Source organism: Hemitrygon akajei, chromosome 22, assembly GCF_048418815.1.
Source record: "Hemitrygon akajei chromosome 22, sHemAka1.3, whole genome shotgun sequence".
Taxonomy (NCBI): Eukaryota; Metazoa; Chordata; class Chondrichthyes; order Myliobatiformes; family Dasyatidae; genus Hemitrygon; species Hemitrygon akajei.
The window spans coordinates 59,926,436-59,939,308 of NC_133145.1; the positions used below are offsets into that span (position 1 = coordinate 59,926,436).

A 12,873-nucleotide genomic window follows, 5' to 3' on the forward strand; every position below is an offset into this window, starting at 1 on the left:
AACTCAACATAGAATGCATCTCAAATTATATGTGCGCATGTGTGTGTGTGGATATTTATATTATATGTATGTGTATGTGTGTGTGTATAATATATGTCCAGATGACACCAGACGTAAACTCAACAGTGTAGTAGAGTGGTCCAGTTCTGTCCTTAATCTTTCCAAGTACACATACTTGACCATCTCTGTAGTCCCTCATTAGGATTGCTTGGCCAGGTGTGAAATATCAAATCTCCTTGTTTGAAGAGCTCTCAATTTGTCTCAGGTGTATGTGCTGCATACTCCTCCTGAGACTGGATTTGACGAGATCCAAGTGTAAGTGCAAGGGACAACCCAGAAACAGCATAGCTGGTGAGGTGTTGGTTCTGGAGTGTGTTGCATTGTGAAATGCAAGATGGAAATTTGCCAGCTTCTGATTCAATGTTAGTGTAGGGTGTTTTATTGACGTTGTTTGCAGTGTGTTCCTTGGACTCTGTACAAACCTTTCCGACAAACCATTTCTAACTAGGTAGTATGGTGCATATGTAATATGTCTTATTACATTTATTTCAAGGGTAAAATAGTGTTAAATGACGGTGCCACACCCAAGTTTCCCAAAGCCCATTTGGTTTCATATACCATCTATGATAAAGTAGCCAGTGACCTAGGTCATGTGGAGGCTGAAGGAATTCTTTCCAAGGTTAAGTGGAGCCCATGGACAACGCCAAGAAATCTGTGCCCATGAATGGTCTGTCAAAATCCACATTAATCCTTTGCCAGGGCAATTACATGGTAGTAGTGGATGCAGTTAAAAAGTGGCCATAAGTGTTCCCACAAATCCTGGCAGATCCATTCTTGGCTGTTGGGACTATTGTATCCATTGTCATTGACTGTGTTCCAGAACACCAGTCCTTGAGGAAAAACTTCTGAACACATCTAAACATTTCAATTCAGCCATGTACAATGAAATGGATTCCCCTTCTTTTTGATTCCACCAATGAAACTTAAAGCGTTCTGCAGTCAACAATAGTCTTGGTTCCAAATTTTCCTGCATTACTTTCACAATATTAGCAAAGCTCATTTTGACTGGTTTGGTTGGAGCAGTCAAACTTCCAAGTAAACTGTATGCTCTTCCACCAACAGACTGAGTGAAACTGGCACTCGCTTCTCATTGGTTAATTCATTTGCTTCAAAATACTGCTCAATTTGTTCAGTATGTATATTTCAGTTATCGCTTATGCAATCAAAAGCATCTGTCTTTCTGATGTAGAAAGTCATTTCTGCTCTTTTTTTAAATTTATGATTATTATCACCTGGTACTCAACTGTTTATGAACCAGTGAATGTGTCCATTTTCTGACTTTTATTTTGAACTTGTATGTTTCACTGCATTTCAACAGGTAGTGTCTGTGGTCTTGGGTTTGTTTTAAAAGTACCTCGTCACCACTGTTATGTTTTATAACTCCAAAGCATAAACTAATTGAAAGAAAAACACAGAGCCAGGACTGACCTGTCTACTCTTAGATTTGTTTTACTTTTAGCAAAGCATGCACATATGACGTGGCGTGATCTCGTATGCCATTCGCATACTTTACATATTACCCATAATGAATTATGTAAACAACAAAATTACTTAATCAAACAATCCATTCACAATATTACTCAAATATACTGAAATACTAAACACACACCTCTCATCCATGTATTTATCAAAATTTACCTTAAATGTTGGAATTGAGCCTGTATTTAAAATTTCCACTGGCAGGTAATTCCACATTCTCATCACTCTTCGAGTGAACTTCCCCCTGTGTTCTCCTTAAATATGTTACCTTTCACCCTTACCTCATGACCTCTAGTTCTTACCTCACCAAATCTCAGAGGAAAACACCTGCTTAAATTTGCCCTATCTATACCCCTCATAATTGGGGCACTATGGTAGCATAGCAGTTAGTGTGACATTATTACAGCTCAGGTCATCAAAGTTCGGAGTTCAATTCTAACACCACCTGGAAGAGGTTTGTATGTCCTTCCTGTGTGTGCGTGGTTTTTCTCCAGGTACTGTGATTTCTTCCCACAGTCCAAAGACATACCAATTTCATAGGTTTATTGGCCATTGTCAGCTGTACTGTGATTAGGTTAGTGTTAAATATGTGGGTTGCCGGACTTGTTGGGCTGGAAGGGCCTGATGCACACTGTATTGCTAAATAAATAGATAGCTTTACATACCTCTATCAAATCTCTCCTCATTCTCCTGTACTCCTGGAGAAAAAAGTCCTTACCTTTTCAACCTTTACCTGTAACTCAGGTCCTTAAGTTCCAGCAAATTTTCTCTGCACTCTTATAATCTTATGTGTCTTTCCTGTAGGAAGGTGACCAGAACTGCACACAATACTATAATTTAAGCTTCACAAATGTCTTACACAACTTCAACATATCATCCCATGTTATATGTTTGGCATGTAAATATTTCTACCCCATTGATTCTTTGCTTTGATTTTCAAATGCTAAGGTCAAAATATATCCAATTTGACCTCAAGTTAAAGGGTCTCCTGATCACCCAGACATTGCACTAACCAAGGACTGAAATTAAATGAAAAGTATGATTGTGTTATAAACTTGATCATCTCGTTGGCTGAAATGTTATTTTAACAACACTGCAGATTTGTTCTTTTTATGAAGTAAGAAAGAACACAGGAAAACTAATTTTCTGCAGGAATAAAAGACTTAATTTGAGAACAGAGATTACTCTTCGTACATTGCCGAATACAATGAAGAGCCTTGTGACAATTCTGTATATAGCTTTGTATATTTAAATAAAGTAATCACTGTAGTGTAGTCATCTTCTTCAGAAAATATTCACTTGCTTTGGGATATAAAAGCGATTTCAGTCATGAAGCAGACTCTGTGCTTTCCTTTGTCTTCAAGTACTGGCAGCAGTTCAGTTCACAGTAGACTGTCTGCTGTTATCTGTGGTTGGCCTACAACAGACCAAGAAGTTACTTCACATTTCTCCAACTGTTCGGCCAAGTTTGTTGTAATGTGTTCAGTGAAATCAGTTATTGTGATTCCTTCTAGATGAACCCAGACAGGTGGATGTGCTCTGGCAAGAATATCCCCTCCATTCTCCGTTTCCCTCTATCTTCCATGTGCAGTTATGCACAGATCTGTTAAAAAATTTTATTAATTCTAACGTAGGACAAGATGTAGTGTCCAGCCACTGTTCAGTTTACAGATACTCATTGACAGGTGATCTAATCAGCTTTTAAAATTATAATTCAATGTCTGTAATTCAAATAATAATTTGATCCCCATTCTTCCTACTTTATAAGTTGAACACTGTTAATTCTCTTTGCAAAAGTTATAATGTTTATGCCCCTGGCTTCTCTTTTCTGCTTCATTGAACCTGTCTGCCACCCTTTAGTTCATGGAGTATGTTTCCTTAAGCTTCTGCTGCTTTTGACGACAATACCCATAGCAAGAGTGCTTTTTTTTCATTGCTAATAACTACAACTGAATTAAGTGGCTGAAGCCTTCTGGCTCAATGCACCATCAAGGAAAGTAATTGTTACATGTATATAGCATTATTAGATTCTAATCGTGTAATCTGAAGAAGACTATGATTATGACTAACCAATTTCAATCATGATGGAGAGGAAATTGAAGTGGTTGACTGTTTCAACTTACTTGGATCAATGATTAATACTGAATGGTAAGCAGTCAAGGAATCCAGCAAAGGATTGCCCTTGGCAGAGCAGCCATGAAGGATTTAGAGAAGATCCCCGGGAACAGGAATCTTTCTCAACATATTTGACCTATACAGGGAATGGTGTTCTCAATGATGTTATATGGATGCGAAAGTTGGATAATAAAGGAGAATAGGAAGCGTATTGACGCCTTTGAACTGTGGTGCTGGAGAAAAATACTATGCATCTCGTGAAGTTCTCACAGAACAAACAAATTGGTCCTCAACGAGATCAAACCAAGTCTATCTCTGGAGGCTCAAATGACAAGACTCCATCTATTGTACTTTGGGCACATCATGCAAAGAAACAGCTCGGTGAATAAAGGATATCATGCTCAGCGAGGTGGAGGGACAACAGAAGAGAGGAAGGCCGCCAATCAGATGGGTGGACACAATGACGACAGCTATGAACACAATGTTATTAACAATGAGCCGCCTTTGTGAGGGTTGAAACAACTATCCATTGGGTTGCCATGAGTCGATGACTCAGCATTTAACATAAAGAACAATGTCCAATAAATTTCCCTGTTTGCTCTTGCATCCCTTACAACCCACTTCTACCCTTTAGAGATTTAAATTCTTTGAGGATGTGACAAAGCACATTGATAAAGGGGAGTAGTAGGTGTGGTGTATATGGATTTTAGCAAGGTTTGATAAGGTTCCTTGTGGTAGGCTTATTCAGGAGGTTAGGAGGTGTGGGATTCAGGAAACTTGGCTTTTTGGTGACAACAAGGAAGTATTTCATTCAAACCTTACCAGGATCTGTGTGCATAACTTGAAATTTCAGTTCTGTAAGAGATAGCTGTATTTGTCAAAAATGTACCATTTTTGGTAAGGGACATCTTCCCTGATGGCTCAGGTGGACAGGAGAAATGAACACTGGAATATACAGGTTTGGGGAGGTGCAAACTTACAGACGGATTAATGTTGTGGCAAGGGTTTTGAATCTGCAGATAGGTGAAGATTGAGGCACGGAGTTTCAATCTGTGGACAAGTGAAGATCAGTGCAAGGAGTTTGAATCTTCAGATGGGTCAAGAGTGGGGCAAAGATTTTTAATCTGTGGACAGGTGAAGATCAGGGCACAAAGTTTGTGTTAGAGTCACCTGGTGATGAGATGGGTAGGAGCCTGCCATGTGAATCTAGATGGCAACTAGAAAGCAGTTGTGCAATCTGATTAGTTTTGTTAAAATAAAGTAAGTGACTCATTGTCAATGAGAAGTGCAGTCTTAATGATAGGATCGTGCAGCATCGAAACAGGCCCTTTCAGCCCACCCTGTCCATGCCACTCATAATGCCTATCTGTATTCATCTCATTTGCACACACTTGGCCCATAATCCATCCACATCTTTCCTATTGAAGATACAGAGTAAGCACATGGCCTTTAGAAGCACTAATATACAGTGAGACCTTTGGATGCAAGTTCACAGCTTCCTGAAAGTGAATAACTGGATAGGGTAGTGAAAAAGGCTCTTGGTACATTTGCCTTCATGGACCAAAGCATTGAGATTAAGAGTTGGGACATCACATTGCAGCTTTACTAAGTATTGGTGAGACTGTATTTAGGGTATTGTGTACACACTACAAGGAAAATATGTTAATAATAGAGAGAGAGAGAGAGGGAGATATTCATCAGGATGTTGTCAGGAATGAAGGGCTATTAGATCTTCAATAATCTTCTCCGTGCTTCCCTTAGGATCCTTGAATAGTCGTTACGCTCCAGTATATCTCGCACTTCATCCTTCCTGATACAGATGTTCTCCAAGATATTAGCAATCTCATCCCCTCCGAGTCTATCTCTCTGGTGAATGCTGGTGTGAAGAATTTAGACTCTCATTCATATGAAACTTTGTGGCTATATTTGGAGCTTTGTGTGCAGTTCTGTCACGGTGTTACAGGGACAACGTGGATGCTTGAGTTTGGACAAATGGGTTGTTAGCTCTGGAGTATTGGAAGCTCGTAGAAGTGTATAAAATAATGAGAGGCATAGATAAGGCAGACACACGCCGTCTGTTTCCCAGGGTGGAAATACCAAAACTAGAGGGTATAACTTTTAAGTGGAGAGGGGAAAAGGCATGCTTTTTACAGGGTGATAAGTAGTTGAAATGCTGTGCAAGGGAAATGGTAGAAGCAAATACCATATATATTTGTTGCCACGAGCGGCAGTGGAGGCCAAGTCATTGGGTGCATTTAAGGCAGAGATAGATAGGTTCTTGATTAGCCAGGGCATCGAAGGGTATGAGGAGAAGGCAGGGGAGTGGGAATGGCTGGAAGAATTGGATCAGCCCATGATTGAATGGTGGAGCAGATTTGATGAGCCAATTGGTCTACTTCTGGTCCTATATCTTATGGTCTTATATACGTTAAGAACTTAAAGTACTGCAGGTCTACACCATCAGCGAGTTGCTCACTGGTGGAGAAAATGAAGGAGCTGCGCAATGTGCTGCTGCTTGAGTTGATGGAGGCTTACAGTCTAATAGCGAGTTGCATCTTGGTCGCTTTTCTTGTGATTACAAGACCCTTGTGGACATTGTTAATCTGGTATGCTGCAAGTTCGATTTGCTGATTTATTAGCTGAGAGCAGGAGCAGATGGCAGGGGAGCTGCGTGGCCTCGATCATAGCAAGGACTAGCCCTCAAGCCGCGGTGTTGCCAGGAGAGAGGCAGTGAAGCCGATGCACTCCACAAGGGCAGTGTGCTGCATCATACTGAACGGAGTCAGTGCTGCCCTCCAGACAAGCTCTGTTATGGTCAACTGCAGATTCTGGCAGCACTCTATGGACTCAGAGTCCTTAAAGTGAGATCATTAGTTGTGGGAACATCTCAATAGATGAGTGTAGTTTCCCCTTTTGTTTCACTGTGTGCTTTGATGTACATGTGACAAATAAAGCTCATCTTTATATGCTTCCTAGTTCTAGGAGGTGAAATAGCAGGATATGGTGATTATAAGAAAAGAAGAATTCCTGGCAGTGGCAGAATGTTTCAGCTCCAGAAACAAAAAAAAAATGCATCTTCTCTGCCTAATTAAAGGGAGAGAGGTGATTGATGAATCAAGGAATGGGGGTATCAGGAGATGGGGCAAAATGGTTTGCTATGAGGCGGGATAATTGTCTACAATAATCTTGGAATTGTAAATACATGTAACTGCTGAGGTAATTAACAACAGTTTGCTCATGGCTGTTGGTTTAGACTTTTAGATTAGTATCTCAAATACATGCCAGGCAACTTCAGTTGACTCAAGACTTGAGCTTTTTTTGTGAATTACAAATCTCTGAAGAAAAGTGTAAAGAATACAGGTGTTGATGAAGAATGAATGTTCACAAACCTTTGGTTTATGACACAGGTAGCATTAAATCACCAACTGGAAGGTTTTCGGAATATGCTTTTGTTGTTACTCGTGTGCAGATTAAAAAAGCTGAGTCCTTTTTAACTGACAAACCTGATTTAGCTTTCTGCAGTTAAAGTCTTGTTGATCTGCCCCCTTCGTTTATTGCAGCTTGACCCTGTTCTGATATTCGTCTGAAAGAAATTGGTTGAGGCTGATTTAAAATTTTCTTAAATGTTGCTTCAGGAAGAAAGCAGCAGGCCAAACAGTTTAATTTGTCAGTTTCTGGTCCTGATTTATCTCTCCAAGGCCAAACACCCAGGAGTTTGATTACATTGAAACTTCTGAGATTAGCAGAAATCACAAGGAGTCTGATTGAACAATTAACGGGCTAAAGAATGTCAAATTCAAATATGCTGAAATCAGTCACAGCCATGACACAAATATAATTTACTGTTTAGCATTATGTAATATTTCATTTACTCTGTAGACCCTTTTTAAAAATTTGAAATGCAGTGCTTTTCAAGCACTTTTAACAAATACTGTGTGTCCTCCTGACAGCAAATCTGACTTCATTTGTAGTATTCTACGTGAAAGAAAACAGGTGTGTGCCTCCTCATTCGGAACGTTGTAAAAAGTTCTCTGTTCATTAGCTTTTTGAAATTTCAGCCTCTCACAAAAAAAATGGAAGCAAGTGCAAAAAAGAAATGAGTTGAAAGTTGGATCTCAGCTCCAGTTAAACTTTGTCCCTCTGAAATATTATCTGTTTCTGCAGTAAAGCCTAAGTGTGTGAGAAGCAGAGAAATATTTGGTCTGGCCACAGTTGTACCTCACAGAAAAAGAGATTGTGTGCAGTTTTGGGCTTTTGTGTGCTCCTTATTTTAGAAAGGATAGACTGACATTGGAGACGGTTCAGAGAAGATTCACAAAAATGATTCCAGGAATGAGAGAGTTACCGTATGAGAAGCAGAGAAGCATCTGGCAGCTCTTGGACTGTATTCCCTGGAGTTCAGGAGAATAAGGGGGGGGGGGGGGATCTCATAGAAACATTCCAAATGTTAAAAGGGCTGAACAGATTAGATATGGCAAAGTTATTTCCTATGGTAGGGGATTCCAGGACAAGAGGGCATGACTTCAGGATTGAAGGATGTCCTTTTAGAACTGAGATGCGGAGAAATTACTTCAGCCAGAGGGTGGGATACCTGTGAAATTTGTTGCCACAAGCGGCTGTGGAGGCAAAGTCACTGGGTGTATTTAAGGCAGAGATAGATAGGTTCTTGATTAGCCAGGACATCAAAGGGTATGAGGTGAAAGCAGGGAAGTGGGGATGACTCGATGAAGTGGATCAGCCCACGATTGAATGGCGGAGCAGACTTGATGGGCTGAATGGCCTACATCTACTCTTAAATCTTATGGTCTTATTGGATGTAATCAGAAGTGTGGCTAATTTTACAGACATGTTTTAATTCAGACAATGAATCAGCTCATGTCCAAAGGCTTGAAGATCCTGGCTATCATCTAACTCAGGGTTTATAAACAACGAATACATTTTTGCACTTAAAGAGATAATTAGTTTTACCATTTTCCAGTGCCTTGTAGATTTCCAAATGCATAAGTCAGAAACATGATGGAATCCCCTTCACTTACCTGGATGAGCATAGCTCATTGAGCTAATTCAGGTCCGAGCAGCCTGTTTGACTGGAGTTCCGTTAGCCATCTTCATCACCAGCATAGTATGATTGCAGAGTTCTCTGTTTATGAGAACATTCCAATACACTAAGATTGCTCTGACAGTACCTCAAAACGTGTGGAATGAGAAATGCAGTAGACATATGGAAATGATGATATTTGCAGGTTCTCTTCAGGTTTGCATACTATCCTGACTTGGACATGCCTTGTTCCTCTTTTGTTGTCAAGGCAAAATCTTGAAAATGTGTGTCTAATAACACTTGATAAGACCATAAGATATAGGAGCAGAATTAGACCATTTGGCCCATTGGGTCTGCTCCACCATTTCATCATGGCTGATCTAATTTTCCTCTCAGTCCCAATCTCCTACCTTCTCCCTGTATCCCTTGAGGCCCTGACCAATCAAGAATCTATGGACCTTTACCTTAAATATACATAAACATTTGGCCTCCACAGCTGCCTGTGGTAAAGAATTCCACAGATTCACCACTCTCAGGCTAAAGAAATTCCTCCTCATCTCTTCTAAAAGGACACCCCTCTATTCTGAGGCTGTGTCCTCTGGTCTTAGACTCTTCCCACCTTAGAAAACACCCTCTCCACACCCACCCTGTTAAGGCCTTTCACCATTCAATAGGTTTCAGTGAGGTCACCCCTCATTCTTCTGAAAGTGACATGGACTGCAGCAGTCAGGGAGTTGATTTGCCTTGAACAAAGGGGAATTAATGTTGGTTGGTAATGCTAGTCTTCACAATGATGACCACATTGTATCAATAGAAAATAATCTTTCTTTCTTTTATACTCTCAAATGTAATATATTCTAAGCAACACACACAAAGTTCCAGATGAACACTGCAAGTCAGGCAGCATCGGTGGAAGGGATTAAAATTTTGTCGCTTTAAAACAGAGGTGAGGGTAAATTTCTGTTGCCAGAGGGTAATGAATCTGTGGAATTCATTGATATAGACAGCGTTGAAGCTAAGTCATTGAGAATATTTAAAGTGGAGTTTGATAGGTTCTTGATTAGGGAGGGAATTAAAGGGTGTCAAGGGAGAAGGCAAGAGAATGGGGTTGAAAGGGATAGTATATCAGCCATTATGGAAGACAGAGCAGATGTGATGGGCTGAGGCCCTTCATCTGGACTGGAAAGGGACTTTATTTTGTAAGCAATTATTAAGCCTGTGCTTAAAATTTACTCATTTCTGAAGTACACAGTATATGATGGTACAGCTTGAGATAATGTTTATTCCTACATCACATTTTGCAAATAAATAGTTTTTCATCCTATATGTAACTAATTCTTTGAGTCAAACTAGAGTACAGGGGACAGTTCATTGAAAAATACATCTCTATAAATTGTGTTCAGTGGACTCGGGAAACAGTTTTATAAATATCACAGACCGTAGCAAGCATGCAAACAGATTTTACTATTAACCTTAGAATATTGATTGTGACCTTGTTGTTTTATTTATAGAATAAAGGCCATCACCATAATCAGGGCGACCACCTTTCGACAGATGGGTTTGGTAAGTCAACCATGCATTTTTGTTATATAATTAAATAACATATCTACTGTAAAGTAACATTTTTCAAAGCTTTAGGTCTCTTTTTCCAAGCTATATGATCATTTGTTTACAAAAATGGCGTGAAAAAAAATAATGATGCTTGATGCTTGTTCATGCTCTGTTATAGCACACGTGTGATGCTGAATGAATGTAATTTGTTATTATCTAAGGATGAAATTTCAAAATTCTAGCAAACAGTTGCCATTGTATAGGGCCTTTCTAAAATGAACAAGAGTATTCTGACCCAGTAAAGGAATCTTTATCTAATATCTGGGCTTCTAACAATGTCAGTGCCCCAGATTTGTCCTAAACTATCTAAAGCACAATTTGTTGTCAGTTTTTGTTTCTCATTGTTGTCCCACAGTTGCCTTCTGAGAGGACCCACATGGGTGTTCTAGATGAGCACAGGTTCAGCATTCTTGTGACACCCTTATTGAGCCTCATGAGGCTTTCACAAGCAAGGATTTAGAGAACGGTCAAGTTTTTGGGTTCGCACTTCAAGATCTGTTGCTTTAAGGAGCTCAGGGAGGAAGTGGAATTGGGCAAAGGGGGTATTTATCTAATAAATATCAAAATGAAAGTAATTTAAAAATGTTGAAAAAGTTCAGTATGTCAGGCAGCATCTGTGGAGAGAGACACAGTTAATATTTCAGATCTAGGACCTTTCATCAGAATCTTTCTCATTTTTGATGAATCGGCTTTGACCTGGAATGTTAATTGCTTCGCTTTCCGCAGATGTGCCTGATCTGCTGAGCTTTCCCAGCATTTTCTGCTTTTATTTCAAATTTCTGGCATCTGTAGTTTTCATTTCTTATATCCATTAAATTGAAATATTGAAATTAAATGAACCTCCACATGTGGGAAGGTAGGTAGACAATAATTGAGTTAATTTTTTTTGTGGAAGAAAATTCGCTTAGAAGCTCCACCCAGCATTGAGCAATGTGCATGGTATCCACTGTGCATTATCTTTGATCCCCGTGACTGGGCAGGGAATAGAAAGGGAGGAATTTCACTAGTTGATGAACAAGGGCTTATAGATAGATAGATAGATACTTTATTCATCCCCATGGGGAAATTCAACATTAATGCAGAACAATGAATAGATTGGCAAAAGGATGTAGACTTTTTTTAGAATGTGATTATTCTGTTGCTTTACACATCACTATATTGTGCAGGTAATCAATTAAAGTATCCTCATGGAAAGGATCTGTGTCTCTTCCAGTATGATGGTTATAAGCAATTGCACTACAAAGATTAAGAAAGCTCAAGTGTTGGTTATATTTCTGAAGTTAATCTATTCAAATTTTACAATTCACAGTTCAACCTAATTCAACAGTGATAATTGGGAACCCCATGCGAGCCTATACCCCTCCTCTTGGATCTCATTCAGCCCTTGGTAAATCTCCAAGTCCTGTCCAACGGATAGATCCACACACTGGGACTAGTATCCTATACGTGCCTGCTGTCTATGGTGGAAACATGGTGATGTCTGTGCCTTTGCCAGTAAGTATTTTCATTTCCTGAATTGATCAAATAGAATTATAATCATAATTGTGCTAACTTCTTCTATCTTGATTTATTTTTCCTACTGCTGAATTAATTTCAAACTGAATTAGTTATTGGAGCATGGGTACTGCAACATTCTTGGCTTAAAATATTTATGTACTAATCATTTGGTTGGGTAAATACACTTATGTAGCTGTCTGAAACGAAGACATATTTTATTAAAATGCTGTTTAAACATCCTTTTTCTGGTGATTTTCAGTAGCCCTGAAATGTTTGTTGATTGACAGTTTCTTTGAGCTGATTTGAGGCCTAGACAGCAAGGTGGTATATTGTTGTTGACTGCTGTATAGGACAGGCAGTGCTGTTACCAGCAAGAACCAGTACAGATGAACTGTGAGACATTAACAGGAAAGCACTTGAAATGGAGCTTCAAGTCTAATCTGGAACATGCTTTATGCAGACAGGAGATTTGAGTGAATTATTAAACACAAATTAATTACAATGAAGTGCAGTTCACACTTAACTACAAGAAGAATAGGATAAAAATTAATTATACCACTTCCCATTGAGATATTCTGGCCACAGTATGGTGCCTGGATTAGAGAGCATGTTATATGAGGAGAGTTTGAGCAAGCTAGGTCTTTTATCTGTGGAGCAAGCGAGGATGAGAGGTGACTTCATAGAGGTGTAAAAGATAATAAGAATGGATAGCCAAAGTCTTTTTCCCAGGCCAGAAATGGCTAATGCAGAAGGGCATAATTTTGAAGTGCTTGGATGAAAGTATAGGAGGGGGGGGACATCAGAGGTAGTTCTGTGTATTTTTTTTGCAGAGTGTGGTGTGTGTGTGGAAACACTGCCAGAGGTGGTGGTAGAAGCAGATACATTAGGGACATTTAAGAGACTGTTCGGCACATGGATAAAAGATAAGTGGGAGGCATTGTGGTAAGGAAGAGTTAGATTGATCTAGGAGTAGGTCGGCACAATATTGTGTGTACTGTTCAGTGATCTATGTATTTCTAATTTTATTGGTGATTTTTTGGTGCATTTTGGCACAATAATATACATAAATGGTT

At 39.4% G+C, this 12,873-nt stretch overlaps 1 protein-coding gene across 5 annotated transcripts in view; it reads left to right on the forward strand.

The window, feature by feature from the left end:
- helz (helicase with zinc finger) overlaps window positions 1-12,873 on the forward strand; it is a 302,830-nt gene that overhangs the window by 219,819 nt on the left and 70,138 nt on the right. For all 5 annotated transcript variants that reach the window (XM_073026388.1, XM_073026389.1, XM_073026390.1 and 2 more), the window contains 2 exons: window positions 10,204-10,255; window positions 11,613-11,797. In XM_073026388.1, the coding sequence (XP_072882489.1) occupies window positions 10,204-10,255; window positions 11,613-11,797 (237 nt within the window). The remainder of the gene's footprint in view (window positions 1-10,203; window positions 10,256-11,612; window positions 11,798-12,873) is intronic.